A 13,511-nucleotide genomic window follows, 5' to 3' on the forward strand; every position below is an offset into this window, starting at 1 on the left:
CAGTCTGACAATTGCAATAATAAAGATATTTTGGCAAGAGCACCTCTGTGATTATGTTAATCAAAAGCGAGCTTTTTTTTTCATAAACAGATCCTACATATTAATTAGAGTAAGATTTTAGCCAGTTGACACAAAAGCTCATTTTAATCAAGCCACTCCACTCATTTCTTTACCCGAGTAGAAGCAAAAGAATAATTAACACAAAAGTCCAATGAAAAAAAGCATAGAGTGAAATGTGTGACCTGCCTGTCACCAATGCTGAACCCATGGCTCTATAAATAATGTCTGGCAGCTGAAATGGGACTTTGTGACTTTAAGATGTCACTTGGGGTGATGTGGTCCATCTATTGTTGATGAGACAAAAGCGCGAGTCAGATTCATATAGGAGTGGCGGGGAATAACTTCTCATATCCTCATATCAGAGTTGGGAAGCCGTGCGGCAGAAACTTCAATAACCTCCCAACTTCTTTCTGGACATGGGTGAGCGCACAGAATTTTTAATAATTCCTTTTCATCTATTATGAAAGTCATTTGGGGATTTCTAAATGTAATAATATTGCTTGTAAAATGTCATTTGTGACCTTGGTCATCATTTTGCATTCATTTGCATTTGAAGATGAAGCAGTATTTCTATTTGAACTTTTCCCTTCATTCGGTTTTCACCATTGCTATATTACCTGTTTAGTAGAGAGTTGATAGTTTTACACACTTTTTAGTGAAGCAAGAATCCCTTCTTATCACCGAGGAACCCTTTTTAACCATGAGGAGGTTTAGCTCGTCGCTACACACACAAAATTGGTGTTATCATTTTTCATTTGAAAACTACCATGAGACATGATTCACATCCTCTGATCTCCCTTTACAAAATGGCAAGTGCACCAATTTGTGTCCAGTTTTGAGGTCCGTATTGATTAGCCGGCATCAACTAAATGCAGTGATGCCCTTTAAGGCCTAATAAACCGTTCCTCACCACTCAGCTCAGCGTTGCCGAGTCCAGCTGAAGTGTGGGCGTCTACAGGCATTATCATTACTGCATCCCCGGCAGTCTTCTTACTGATTCTATTTATATTTAGATGGCGGCCCGGTTGCTTCCCACTTCAAGTCGTTTGGTCAAACAATCGAATGCTTCACCATGTAATATTGATGTTTGCAACTTTGCGCCCACTCCATCCCCGTGGAACCTGACACTGAGTGCCCTGGTACCAGCGTGGTGTGTCAGGATGGCCTGACATTGCTAGTGATGACCTGCTGACCTCCCGCGGCCACTTCTACTAGAGCATGTGTGGCTCTAAGGTCTTTGTTTGCTTGACATCACCGCCCTTTGTCCCACGGCGGTGACAATGGCTACCTTGTGTCCGGCCACAATGAGACGCTCTCTCTTCGAGGCTGTGAAGTCAGCGTTCCACCACCATCTCTCTATAGCCTGGAGACGCCTGTGACCACCACAGAAGGAGGGCCGGACCAGCTCGCGCACAAGCGTCAAGGTGCCCGTACAAGCCGATGAGCGTTCACATTGCAGATGAAATCGGCACCGGCAGCGTTATTTTGTGGTAGCTTGTAGGCAGACTGAAGTTTGCATCTTGGGATCTTTCTTGTTGTGGAATACAGGATCAGAAGCAGCATGTTTCCGGTCAGGCAGCCTTGGCTTTGCAAAGCCTTAGGTGGTTTCCTCTATCCCATTTCTGCCACTGCTTTTATTTATTAACACTGTGGGTGTTTGCTACCTGCTTCAGATGCTTACACTGGGGAGAATGCACTCCATGTTCTTGAAATAAGCAGTGATTTCTTTGTTTGATCGCCTGCTCGTTGGTTGCCGCTTTCTTTCTTTCCTGTTGTATGCTGATGGATTTGCGGGCTAGCTTCCCCATCCAGGCTTAGATGTGCTGTGTGGTTCTGTGCGCGGTATGTGCCGCCTGTGTGCTGATATATTATGCCCCCTCAGGTTGTTATGATTGCTGTATCCGGTGTTTGGGGGCAGTGCCCTACCCATCTCTGGTGGCCACCTTGCTGTGCTATGCAGGCATGGCTCTATTTTGTGGCTGCGGGCACGAAGCCTTAACCCAGACCGAAGTCCTGGTCGAGACTTACTTCGCCCGCAACGAGCAGGACTATGAGGTCGTGGCTTCCTTGTGAGTCTATTTTCCACTCTTCTTCTTTAAATTCGTCTGGGCTTCCTGCCCGTCTGACCTTTTCCTCCCTCCCGTGCAGTGTCGAATACTTCCAGTACGTCATCTACGGTCTGGCCTCATTTTTCTTCCTCTATGGTATCCTGCTGCTGGCTGAAGGCTTCTACACGACAAGCGCAGTCAAGCAGACCTTCGGGGAATTTAGGAGCACCCACTGTGGGCGATGCCTCAGCCTGACGGTGAGCACAAGGTCAAACGGGAGGGAGAGGCGGCGGGCGAGGCGGGGCAGTGATGTCATCGGGTCATTTCGGCGATGGGGAATGCTTTGTTTTTTACAACTCCCAAAAAAATGAATTATGGTTAATAGCAGACTTGGTGATGCCACATTCATCACACAGCAACTTGCTGCATTCCCATGACCCTATGTTCCGCTTTTTTTTATTTCAACAGTTTATCATTGTGACGTTTATCTTGGCCTTCATCTGGCTGGCAGTGTTTGCCTTCACTGCTATTCCGGTCTACTTCTTGTTCAACATGGAGCAGACCTGCCACGACATCAACATCCTGGCTGAAACTACCCCCAGCATAAATCAACACGGCTGGATTTGCATGGACGCCAGGCAATATGGTGAGATGCTCCTATAATGACTGACCGCATGTGCGCCTGATGAGAATATTAATGCCATTTTGTAAGACAATGAATTAATCATTAGGGATTACGTAAATGCAAAGCTAGTTCAACTGAATTTCTTCGCTGCTGTTTATTCTCCCTGCAAGTGAATGAACAAAGGGTGTAAATATTTCATTGGTAAGAGATACATCACTTATGTCATGTCTCTTTTCAAGGGCTGCTTCCTTGGAATGCAATGCCGGGCAAGACTTGCGGAATGACCTTGGCATCTATTTGCAAAACGAGCGAAGTGAGTAGATCATTTCCATATTCCATTTTACGCACCCTTTCACCACAACTTCCTCTCCATGAATTATGGTGTATGCTGCCTTACTGATACTATTCAACAACTGTCCAAAATTGGTGCGGAAGTGAGAACGATTACATACTCGGACAACACACACGTACACACAAGGGGTCAGAATCAGTGTGCTGTATTCATCCTGAAGGTACTTTGAGTTTATGAATGAGTGTGACTGCCCGAGACTTAAGCTTTATTTGTTATTTCTTTCAGTTTCACCTCACCTATGACCTGTATATTGCTGCATTTGCTGGTGCTGGAATCACCCTCTTAGCATTGGTGAGAAATGGCTTTAATAATTGTCATGCTTTAGGTTTTAGTCAAGATTACTACTTTCATAATAAATATACTGTACATTCAAGACCAGAATCATTAACACCCTGGTCAGATTTTGATTAATGTTCTTTATTGAAATTGTTTGATCAGGACATGATATTTATGACAATTATTAAGATGCTTAAGAACTACGTTTTTTGCACCATTGTAGGGCTCTATAGAATAATCTAGAGAAGTGATAAAGTGTAGTATGAGCACCACTAGTGATATGTGGGCTCTCTCTGGTGGTTAGTGAAAGAACGAATATCAATTCAGTTCCACATAAATTTACTCTTTAATAACTGTTTTTTTAATCATTAATTTTGTTGCTTTTATTGAATGAAACTTCTATGTGCAATACATTTTAATTGAATCATTATTTAATTATCTTTTTTCTTTTCCTAATGTTCGAACAGTATAATGAGCAGTGGCACAATAATATTAGGTCATAAATAATAATAATTACCAGTAGGTTTTACACCATGAGGAATTTGGAGCCAATCACCGATCAGCAAGTTTGAAAAAAACAATAACCAATCACTTATCCGATCAGAAAATGGACCAATCTTTCCAATCTATAAAAACATATTTTTTACTGGAGAGTCGAACACCGGAATTCGCAAGGGTTTGGGACCTCTCTGCCCACGAGTAGCCAAGATTTGCATACAATTGAGACCTACTGAAATTCATTGGGAAAAATAATAACAATTAAACCCTAAAAATTATCCCCAACATACTGGTGAATATTCAATACATGGAAAACACAACTGCAGTGTTAGATGCAAAACTACAGTGATTTTTTTTTTTTTTAATCTAACTGTGTTCGCTGAGAAACCTTGGCTTATTAACCAAGGCAGCACAGTGCGTCCCTGGCGAGCAGCTCTGTGTGTTTTCTAGGTGGTAAGTTTGAGAACCACTGATCCAGAGCATTCTAATCAACTTCAAATGACCCATACTGGTAATGTCTTGGGAAAGGTCATGTTTTGGGATTTTGACATTTTCATTTTTTTCATTTCGTTCCATCAAAAATAAATAATGAAATTGTTTTTAATTCTATTCTTATCCCCTTACACAACATTTTGTCCTGCATGCAAAGGCAGAATTGTTAACATCTGCCAGTGTGCCGAAGCAAATGTTCTATTACTGCAGGCTGTTTTCCTGCTCATCTCCTCTTCATCAATACATTCTTGCTTTGCAGATTCTGTTTTTGGTTGCAACCACCTATAACTATGCAGTCTTGCGGTTCCTCGGCAGGAAAGGAGTACGCTAAGTGCTCCAGCCCCACCTCGGTTGATGGCGTCCTCTAGCTGTCACACATGCAATACTAGGTGTCATTTATCCTCCTGGAAACGGCCAATCCGGTTTACTTGCTAGCACTGCATTTCTCTTAAATGCATCCAGTAACATTCCTCACGACTGTGTCTTGTGTGTGAACAACTTACAAAGAGATGAAGACTCCCGCCCTCTCGGATGATTCTCTTAGCATTGTTGTTCATTTCTCTTTTTGGTGACTTTTAGTGCCAGTGCTGGTGTGATGTCCGGCATTTCAGGAATAATATACAGCTCCACTTGCAAAGAGTAACTTGCTTTTCACCCCTTTCAGTGCTTTCAGATACATGCACGTTGGGTATGTGAAAATGAGGCTGCTGTCTCGGCGGCATTGTGTATATTGATTGTGCGGTTTGAAAGTGAATGTACCAAAGTTGTCTGGAGTGTTGTGTTGTATCACCCTGCTCACTGTCACTCACATAATTGCTTTGTTTAAACACCACTGTGTGGGGGCAAGACAAAGCCATGTATTCAATATTGGAGGTGATGCCTGCAACGCATATAATAACTTTCCATCCGATAATTCTGTTTAACACGTCAGCCTGCTCCAAAAATTGAGCTCTGGCATGTGTGGGCATTTATAACTGAGTCCTAAAGACATTAACTTTGGTGATTTTGTTGTAACTACAAATTGCATGTTTTCAATAAAATTGTGTTTAATCAACGGGGCTGTATTATTTGTACAGTGCAATAGGGCAGTGAAATTACATAATAACTCACTATACCGATTTTTTTACGATAATGACAGAATATCACAGCAATTGCTGATTGTACCTGATACATCCTTAAGCCCAAAAAATGAAAACATATAGAACTTCTAGTTTTCTTTATTGAACTTTTTGGGGGGGTAAAACACAGTGTAGTACAATGAGGTTTTTATAGGCTGTAATGTATATAGGGGCTCAGGGCAGATTAAAAAGTCAACATTGTATTTATTTTATAACAAGACATGTTTTGCTAGTCGAACTTGGTTTGCTCCGACCAATCAGTCTTAGAGAAATGCTGATATTATTTTTGGGCCAGCTAGCTCTTACTCTGCTTGGGGAGCTTGTGTCTATCCTCGCTGACTTCAAGCTACAGTCAGACAACAGTCTGGTCTGGTCAACTGTCAATCACAGGCCACAAATGTTTGCAGTCACACTCTCACTCAAGTAGCAACTGAACCCACGTTTCTTCCACAATGAGTGTACCACTACATCATCATGTAGTGCATGCCCTTCAAATATCTCATATATATGTGTGTGTATCCAAACTGGTGAGTAAAAGACAAAAGAGACCTTGCACATTCAAGGTGACGCTTCACAGGAGGTTTGATGACTCAAATCTTGACATTTCCATCATAGATTCAGTTGCAGTAGCGAGAGCGCGTTAAAATATCAGCACCAATTACAAATGTGTTGGCTGGAATAGAGCTATAGGCTATGATTCACTCTTGGTTACGTCCTCAAAAGATGTTATGTTTTTATGGTCATGCAAAGAATATTCAACCAATTACTTTTTGGGGTTTTCAGATTCGATTTCAGCTCTTTTTCCTCTTTAAAATCAGGCACTACACATTTGGTATGTACATTATATATCATCATTATATTCTACATTGTGCTACTCAGTTGATGCATTGACATCATCCATCTCTGAAGTTATGCGGGCAACTGCTTGCTCTCCCACTGAGGAGATCACAGCAGTTTTCTCATTGTGTTCTAAATATGATTGGTGATGGAATGCATCAGCAGTTTCTTTGTTGGTTTCGGAAGTAAACACAAAAACTGGTTGCTCAGCTGCCTACAGAAGAAATTGGGCCTCTGGGTGTTCCTTTGTCTTTCTATCCTGACTGACTTGAGATGGAACGACTGCAGAGGCATCTGAGGCGTCCTCACAGCATTTGATAAGAGACTGGTCAACACATGTGTCCTTTTTTTCTGTTTCATCTGGTTCTACTTTGTTCTGTTTATTTGATTCTGCCACAACATGCGTTACTGTGGGAGGCCTTTGGAAAAATGCATTATTTACTCATGAATATAGAATTTAAAAAAAGACGACGGTACATACTCTTGAAGTCAGCATCTTTAATCTTATGAAGGCGAAACTCTCAAATTCTAACTTTACTTCTTTCATTTCTGACCAAGTGCATATTCTTTCCACACAACTTGTCATATTACTTGTACATGAATTAAAAAATAATTTATTTTTTTTCTGTCACATTTGCAGTATAGTTTTTTTTTTTAAAAGAGTGCAAACTAGTAAAGAATTTACAGTTCCTCACAAGACTACGGTGATTGACATCGGTTAGTTCTAAATGCAATTATTTGTTGATCTAGCTATACTTTTACGCTAATATCTACCATAATATTGTACCACAAATATATTAATGTTGTCAATATTCATTAATAAAAAAATGTAATGATGTACAGCATTCGATCTGCATTAAGTTGTATTCACATTTCTTCATAAACTGAAACAAGGGGGGAAATAATTAATTCATCAACTTAGAATAATTTATAAATATAGAATCATGTTTATTTTGATATAGATTCGAAAAAGGGCTGGTCAATACCCAGAAAATTATGTGGCAGGATATTTTTAATAATAATATTTTTTTTTTTCAACCACTCCACGATTTTGCAGGCGGAAGTGAATCACTTTTATTTTGAAACGCTCTCGATCCATTTCCAGGTTAGAGGAAACGCGACAGGAAAATAGGAAAATCTACCTTCACTTCTACTCTCACTGGCGTCTTTTCATCGGTAAATAACTTTCAGGCTGCAGAAGCAGCAACCGTAATTTGTGTGTATGTGTTTTTAATTTATTTATTTTATTTTTATACACTATACAAAAGCGACGTTACGTCAATCAAGTGGTGGCTGATGTACAATCATTTTCTCCATATCCACTGACTGCGAAGCATTCAGTGCTATTTGCTTATCCTGCAGTTTCTCAAATGTGCTCAGTTTTAATAAATATGTATGTAAAGACATAGATTCAAATTGAACAGAGGCAAATGCATTCTACATTATTTGTACAAAAACAGATGCCGTGCATACTCATCTAAAGGTTATATTAACCCCTGTCCCTATTTTGGCGTCACAGTTAAAGTTATAAGGTATATAGTAAAAAAAAAAACACTAAGCTATATGCTCAGAACCAAAGTAAAGGACAAACAAATAAGAGATGAACGTGGGAGATTGCAATAGTTTGGTCAGGAGTCCTGATTCCATGGTTGAGTTTATTATCAACAGGTACATGGAGAATAAGGTTGTTCGTACATTTAAAAACACGTTTTAGAAATAAGAGGCCCAGAAAGCTGTCAAAATGTATTGTTTGTTGATTATAAGGCACTGGTGCTATAAGGCACTGGTGCCATCTAGTGGGTTTTAATTATAGTACTTGGCTGTTTGGATCGTGACCTAAATAATGTGTGTGAGCGTCCTCTGCTTAGCCCCAAATCGTACTATGATATGATAATGTACTATGATATTTTCAAAAATAGCATGACATGCACGGACTATTTTGTGTATTGATCAATAAAACTCAAAGCAGTTTAAATTAGTTTTGACAGTTTTGCATTACCTCTCTCCATGTTGATCAAAGGAAAGAGTCTAAAATAACACTTAAGAACTTACATTTGTATACCTGACTTAGTTTCAGCCTATTAAGTTTTAATCCAGCCTTTTTGTTGACTGTCCTCTTAGTTGAGAAGCACATCGATACTGCCCTGCAACGTAATTGATATTTCAATGACCGAATATAGTTTTGCATCAAATCTGTTAATATTTCCTTTCTAGTACGGTGGGTGTTTACATTATGAGTGTGTGTAACATCATCTCAGTTAATCAGTTTTGTAAATCATTTTCAATTTGAGTCATTTTATTCTTGGGGAATGCCAGTAACCTCTGATTGATTGCTGAGTTATAACACCAAGATTGTAGACATTTTTTGCTTGAATTTCTGACATACTAGAACCATGTTATGATCGGACAGGCCAGTGAGGAAATTATGTTTTTGGCACTCTTTCAATTCTATTTGTGAAGATTACATCAGTGAGACTATTGCTGCCTTTGGTAATTTTTTTGTCAGCTCTTTAATCATTTGCTGGAAATCTGTTTGGAGTATGTTGTTTTTAGTTTTTTCTTTCCGCTTTTGTCCAACTCATTTATATTGTAATCTCCTCCAAATATAGTTTCACAGTCACAATTTAGTTGTTTATGTAATTCATCTAAATTAGGTAAAACGGGGCTCCTTGTGACCGATTGTTTAGCATTTAGCTCTTTGTATTCACCTGTGTATTCTGCTCCATCCTAGAAGCATGCCTTCAAGAAACCATCTTGACAAAATTGGAAGGAAGAAGAAAAAGAAATGGACAGAGGAAGCTATGGAGCACGCACTGATCGAGGTCAAGTCGGGGAGGTGCACTGTGAGAAAAGCAGCCAAGGAATTCGGAGTCCCCAAATCCTCACTGGGGGACCGGGTCAGCGGACGAGTAACCCCAGGGAGTCGCAGCGGGCCCGCACAGCTTATAACATCTTCTGACGAGGAACTGTTGGTGGAGTTCTCCTTATACATGTCCAAGCATGGATTCCCGCTCACTAAACAGCAGCTGGTGTCCTTTGCGTCTTCCATTTACAAGCGTCAACACAGACGGGTGGCCTTTTCTAAACTGGGCCAGACCTGGTGGCTCAACTTTAGGAAGCGTCAAGAAAAGAACATTACGATTCAACCAGCAGACAGTGTCGTCCGAGGTAGGACGGTCCATGTCAGGAAGGAAGCATTGGATCATTTTTTTCACCTCCTGAGCTCTGTGGTGGAAGCTCACGCGTTGGGGGACAAGCCTCACCACATCTGGAATTGCAATGAGATGGGTTTTCAGCTGGCTCGGAAGAGGGTGGTTCTCCCCAAAGCTGCCAGTCTGGGTTGCAGGTCAATGCCAGGATCCAAGGACTACATCTCTGTCCTGTCTTGCTTGAACGCCACAGGGAAGGATATTCCCCCGTTTATCGTCTACTCCAAAGCCTACCCGGGGGGAGTGTGCTACAAGACACAAGGGCCGTCAGATGCCCTCTACGGCTGGTCCGATACGGGATGTGTCACTTCCGAACTTTTCAAAAAGTGGTTCCTCAGACACTTCCTGGTGTATGCTCCTAAAGAGCGGCCACTGCTGCTCATGTTCGATGGCCACAAGTCCCCCGTGAACCTGGAAGTGGTGGAGGCCGCCCGTAAGGAGGGCATCGTGCTCGTGTGCCTGCCGCCTCATTGCTCTCACATCCTGCAGCCGCTAGACGCCGGCCTATTTCCGCTCATCAAGCAGCGGTTTGCCGTGCTCATAGATGAGATGCACGCCACTGATGCGACTGTCTTTGCGGTCAGCAAGAAAGACTTCTCAGGCGTGTTCAAAGGGGCGTATCAGGTGGCTAAAGAGGACGAGGGTATCGGGATAGTTAAGGAAAGTTTCAGGAAATGCGGCATGTACCCTGTGAGCCACTTTCCATATAATGACGCCCATTTGTCATCGCACATCGTGGACCCTGAAGCTGAGGGCGCCTTGTCTACATCGGCACAGCATGTTGTGGGAGGCCTCATAGCTCCTGGACTTTGATCTGATTGCTCTGTAATTTACAAACATAACAAATGAACACCAGATTAGAGTTGCAATGATTAATCAACAACCAATTGACTATTATTTTTGATAACCAATTAATGGTTTTGATACCTTTTTTAATTTAAAATTATCCAAATAATTGGAATTTCAGCTTCTCAACAGTACGTTTATGTAGTCCTCCATGAAAGGGGAGTGATTATTTTTGTGTTGAATCAAAATAAAATATTTGCTTTTAATTTGGAAAACAATGATCAACATTTTTGCCTATTTTCTGACCTGTTATGGACAAAAACAGTTTGTGAATTTTCTGCACTGTTGAAATAATGGCATGTTTTTGAATAAAGGGATGGATATCAAAACCGATTCATCAATTAATTGACAAAATAATCGACAGATAAACCGATTATTAAAATAATTATTGGTTACAGAACCTAAACAAGATGATTAGCAAAAAATGGGAGCTATTTAGACTGATTACATGCATCCCAGATGGTTAATCTTGAAAGTGTTATTCAAAGAGTCAAAGTTAAGAATAAAAAAAAGTCCCCATGCACCTATTCCCAACACCATATCCATCCATCCATTATCTATACCGCTTGTCCTCACAAGGGTCGCGGGCATGCTGGAGCCTATCCCAGCTGTCATCGGGCAGTAGGCAGGGGACACCCCGAACTGTTTGCTAGGCAATCGCAGGGCACACGGAGACAAACATCCGCACTCACAATCACACCTAGGGGCAATGTAGAGTGTCCAATCAACCTACCATGCATGTTTTTGGAATGTGAGAGGAAACCGGAGTACCCGGAGAAAACCCACACAGGCACGGGCAGAACATGCAAACGCCACACAGGAAGGCCAGGGTCGAACCCACGACCTCTGAACTGTGAGGCGGATGTGCTAACCAGTCGGCACCGTGCCGCCTCCTAACAGCATATGTTTTTTAAAAATATGTATTTTATTCTTCCATAAAAATTGAAGAGCATCTGATCTGTGTTTTGAAAGACAGCTATTTAAGAAGCCACGGTTGTATTTATTTATTCATTTGTTTGTTTATTTCAATAATCGTCGTAAAATCCCGGATCTTATCAAATATGTTACTGTCTTTGAAGCTATACATTTTTCATTTATTCCGAGTGTCTCCCAATGCATCATTTTTACTTATGGGGGGGGGGGGGGGTGCAGGACGTGACGTATTAATTACGGAAGCTGATCCTTTCTTCATCGCAGGCGGATAGTCGTGTAAGTATGAATGCTACAGTATATCTGTTTCTACTTTCTAGCGTTTTGAAAGCAGGGTGGATTGTTATACGTGATATGCCTTTTGTTGGGGGCGGGGGGTTGAAATGTTTTGATTCTTTACTGTGAAATATTGTTGTACAACTTTGTGTGCTTCTTAGCTTGTTTAGCATTGCTAGCTAGCAAACTACTCACGGCTCCCAGTAATACTGCCCACTCGTGTTGTGTCGGTGCCTGCCTGTTTTCAAGATCTCGACTCTTCCCTTATGGTTCGGTACTTTAATTCCTGCTTTACTTGTCGTTCCTGTGTCAAGTAGAAGCCGTCCACGATGACTACAGCTGCAAGACCAACATTTGAACCGGCCAGAGGAGGGCGGGGGAAAGGGGAAGGTGATTTGAGTGCACTGTCCAAGCAATATTCTAGTCGAGATCTTCCAGGTCACACAAAGATCAAGTACAGGTCAGTAGATGTTTTTTAACATTCGGCTACAAGTGCTTACATGTAAGTACTCTTTTTAAATCTTCTGTCACGTGTTTTGTCTGTTAGGCAGCCTACTCAGGATGCCCCCGAGGAAGTGCGTGCCCGTGACTTCCGCAGGGAGCTGGAGGAGAGGGAGCGTGTGGCTGTGCGTGAGAAGACCAGAGAGAGGGGACCAAGAGGTTAGACTTTAGCTCCCTTGGAATCTCTCCATGTAAGCCAGCATTTTCCCGGCGTGATGTCCTGTGTGAAGGCAGTTTTTCACAACCTATATTAAGCCGAGGAGCATTTTTTGCATTAGGGCATTCTTTTAGTGTAAATTTGTGGACAGCTCTGCATTTGATACAAAATACAAGTAACTTGTTTGACAATCAATTCATTCTTGATTCCCCAGAGCACACCACATCCTCTTCTTCTTCATCCTCTTCATCCTCAAAGAGACCCAGACTGGATCAAATTCCAGCAGCCAATCTTGATGCAGATGATCCCCTTACTGAGGTATGTACTGCGTTCATCCCGCCAGACTGGGAGCATACTCAAAAAGCCGCCTCACTCATGTTGATTTGTAAATAGGATGATGAGGATGACAACTCCGAGGACGATAGTGATGATGATGACACTGCAGCCCTTCTCGCAGAACTGGAGAAGATTAAGAAAGAAAGAGCTGAAGAGCAAGAACGCAGGGTGGACTATCAATTCACAAAGAATATTTGAATGCGCTTTGGCATTTTAGGTTAAAACCGTTGCTTGCTTTTTTTATATCTGGGAAATGTATTTGCTGTATTTTTCCATCGTAGGAGCGGGAGCAGAAAGCAGAGGAGGAGAGGATCCGAATGGAGAATATATTGAGTGGCAATCCATTGATTAATTTGGCAGGGCAGCAGCAGCAGCAGCAACAACAACAACAGCAGCAGCAGCAACAAATGGCTCAGAATCAGAGCGCATTCAAGGTCAAGAGAAGGTAATGCAGACATGCACAGCATATTTTTGGACACTTAATGCTCACCTTCAACAATTGATATAATTTCTGTCCAGGTGGGATGATGATGTGGTGTTTAAGAACTGCGCAAAAGGATTGGACAAGGCACGCAAGGAGAAACGCTTCATCAATGATACTCTGCGCTCTGAGTTTCATAAGAAATTTATGGAGAAATATGTGAAGTAAAAAAAAAAAAACTGACGTGTATCCATGTGATTTCTTTTTTTTTTTAGTCTAGTTTCTCTGTTGCAAGAATGTTGTCATTGAATTGCATTCTTACATTTGTTTAAACAACTTTAATCTTGTATATAAATGTGACTGCCATACTTAAAATAAAGATAAAACATTCAATCAAGCTGAAAGTTTTTTCTTTAATCCTATTTGAATTTAGACATTTAGAACAATGCAATTACAATGAACATTTTAAATAACTCATACTGTAGAAGTTCTTATTTCTGTCAACATGCTAACAGCAACACTTTAGATC

At 41.3% G+C, this 13,511-nt stretch overlaps 3 protein-coding genes across 5 annotated transcripts; all 3 read left to right on the forward strand.

Moving 5' to 3' along the window:
• Nucleotides 1-318: 318 nt before the first annotated feature.
• Nucleotides 319-5,405, forward strand: plp1b (proteolipid protein 1b). Of its 2 annotated transcripts, none has more exons than XM_086012929.1 (7): nt 319-480; nt 1,943-2,129; nt 2,209-2,365; nt 2,577-2,754; nt 2,973-3,046; nt 3,311-3,376; nt 4,611-5,405. In XM_086012929.1, the coding sequence occupies exons 1-7, from the start codon at nt 477-479 to the stop codon at nt 4,680-4,682; spliced, it is 738 nt and encodes a 245-aa protein (XP_085869055.1). In that variant the 5' UTR covers nt 319-476; the 3' UTR covers nt 4,683-5,405. The 2 variants fall into 2 exon arrangements, with proteins under 2 accessions (XP_085869055.1, XP_085869054.1); XM_086012928.1 differs by lacking the exon at nt 319-480 and adding an exon at nt 543-1,661.
• Nucleotides 5,406-7,383: 1,978 nt separating this feature from the next.
• Nucleotides 7,384-10,665, forward strand: LOC147133223 (uncharacterized). 2 transcript variants are annotated; one of them, XM_086012709.1, is made up of 2 exons: nt 7,384-7,482; nt 9,038-10,665. In XM_086012709.1, exon 2 carries the CDS (start codon nt 9,042-9,044, stop codon nt 10,326-10,328), a length of 1,287 nt encoding a protein of 428 aa, XP_085868835.1. In that variant the 5' UTR covers nt 7,384-7,482; nt 9,038-9,041; the 3' UTR covers nt 10,329-10,665. The 2 variants fall into 2 exon arrangements, with proteins under 2 accessions (XP_085868835.1, XP_085868836.1); XM_086012710.1 differs by having other exon boundaries at nt 7,415-7,482; nt 9,041-10,665.
• An 844-nt stretch (nt 10,666-11,509) lies between these two features.
• cwc15 (CWC15 spliceosome associated protein) lies at nt 11,510-13,386 on the forward strand. The gene is made up of 7 exons (XM_086012607.1): nt 11,510-11,570; nt 11,885-12,027; nt 12,115-12,227; nt 12,440-12,543; nt 12,619-12,729; nt 12,843-13,006; nt 13,081-13,386. The coding sequence occupies exons 2-7, from the start codon at nt 11,897-11,899 to the stop codon at nt 13,208-13,210; spliced, it is 753 nt and encodes a 250-aa protein (XP_085868733.1). The 5' UTR covers nt 11,510-11,570; nt 11,885-11,896; the 3' UTR covers nt 13,211-13,386.
• The last annotated feature ends 125 nt before the right edge of the window (nt 13,387-13,511 follow it).

The sequence above is a fragment of the Filicampus tigris genome, chromosome 17 (genome assembly GCF_054856515.1).
Source record: "Filicampus tigris isolate MCC_2025a chromosome 17, RoL_Ftig_1.0, whole genome shotgun sequence".
NCBI lineage: Eukaryota > Metazoa > Chordata > Actinopteri > Syngnathiformes > Syngnathidae > Filicampus > Filicampus tigris.

Excerpts from the sequence above, each read along its gene's own strand:
- cwc15 (XM_086012607.1), top strand. The coding sequence starts at position 11,897 with ATGACTACAGCTGCAAGACCAACATTTGAACCGGCCAGAGGAGGGCGG. Across the intron at positions 12,730-12,842 it reads CTGAAGAGCAAGAACGCAGG|GAGCGGGAGCAGAAAGCAGA; the intron begins GTGGACTATCAA and ends TTTCCATCGTAG. Across the intron at positions 13,007-13,080 it reads GCATTCAAGGTCAAGAGAAG|GTGGGATGATGATGTGGTGT; the intron begins GTAATGCAGACA and ends ATTTCTGTCCAG.
- plp1b (XM_086012928.1), top strand. The coding sequence starts at position 1,622 with ATGTTTCCGGTCAGGCAGCCTTGGCTTTGCAAAGCCTTAG. Across the intron at positions 2,130-2,208 it reads TATGAGGTCGTGGCTTCCTT|TGTCGAATACTTCCAGTACG; the intron begins GTGAGTCTATTT and ends CCTCCCGTGCAG. Across the intron at positions 3,377-4,610 it reads GAATCACCCTCTTAGCATTG|ATTCTGTTTTTGGTTGCAAC; the intron begins GTGAGAAATGGC and ends CTTGCTTTGCAG.
- LOC147133223 (XM_086012709.1), top strand. The coding sequence starts at position 9,042 with ATGCCTTCAAGAAACCATCTTGACAAAATTGGAAGGAAGAAGAAAAAG.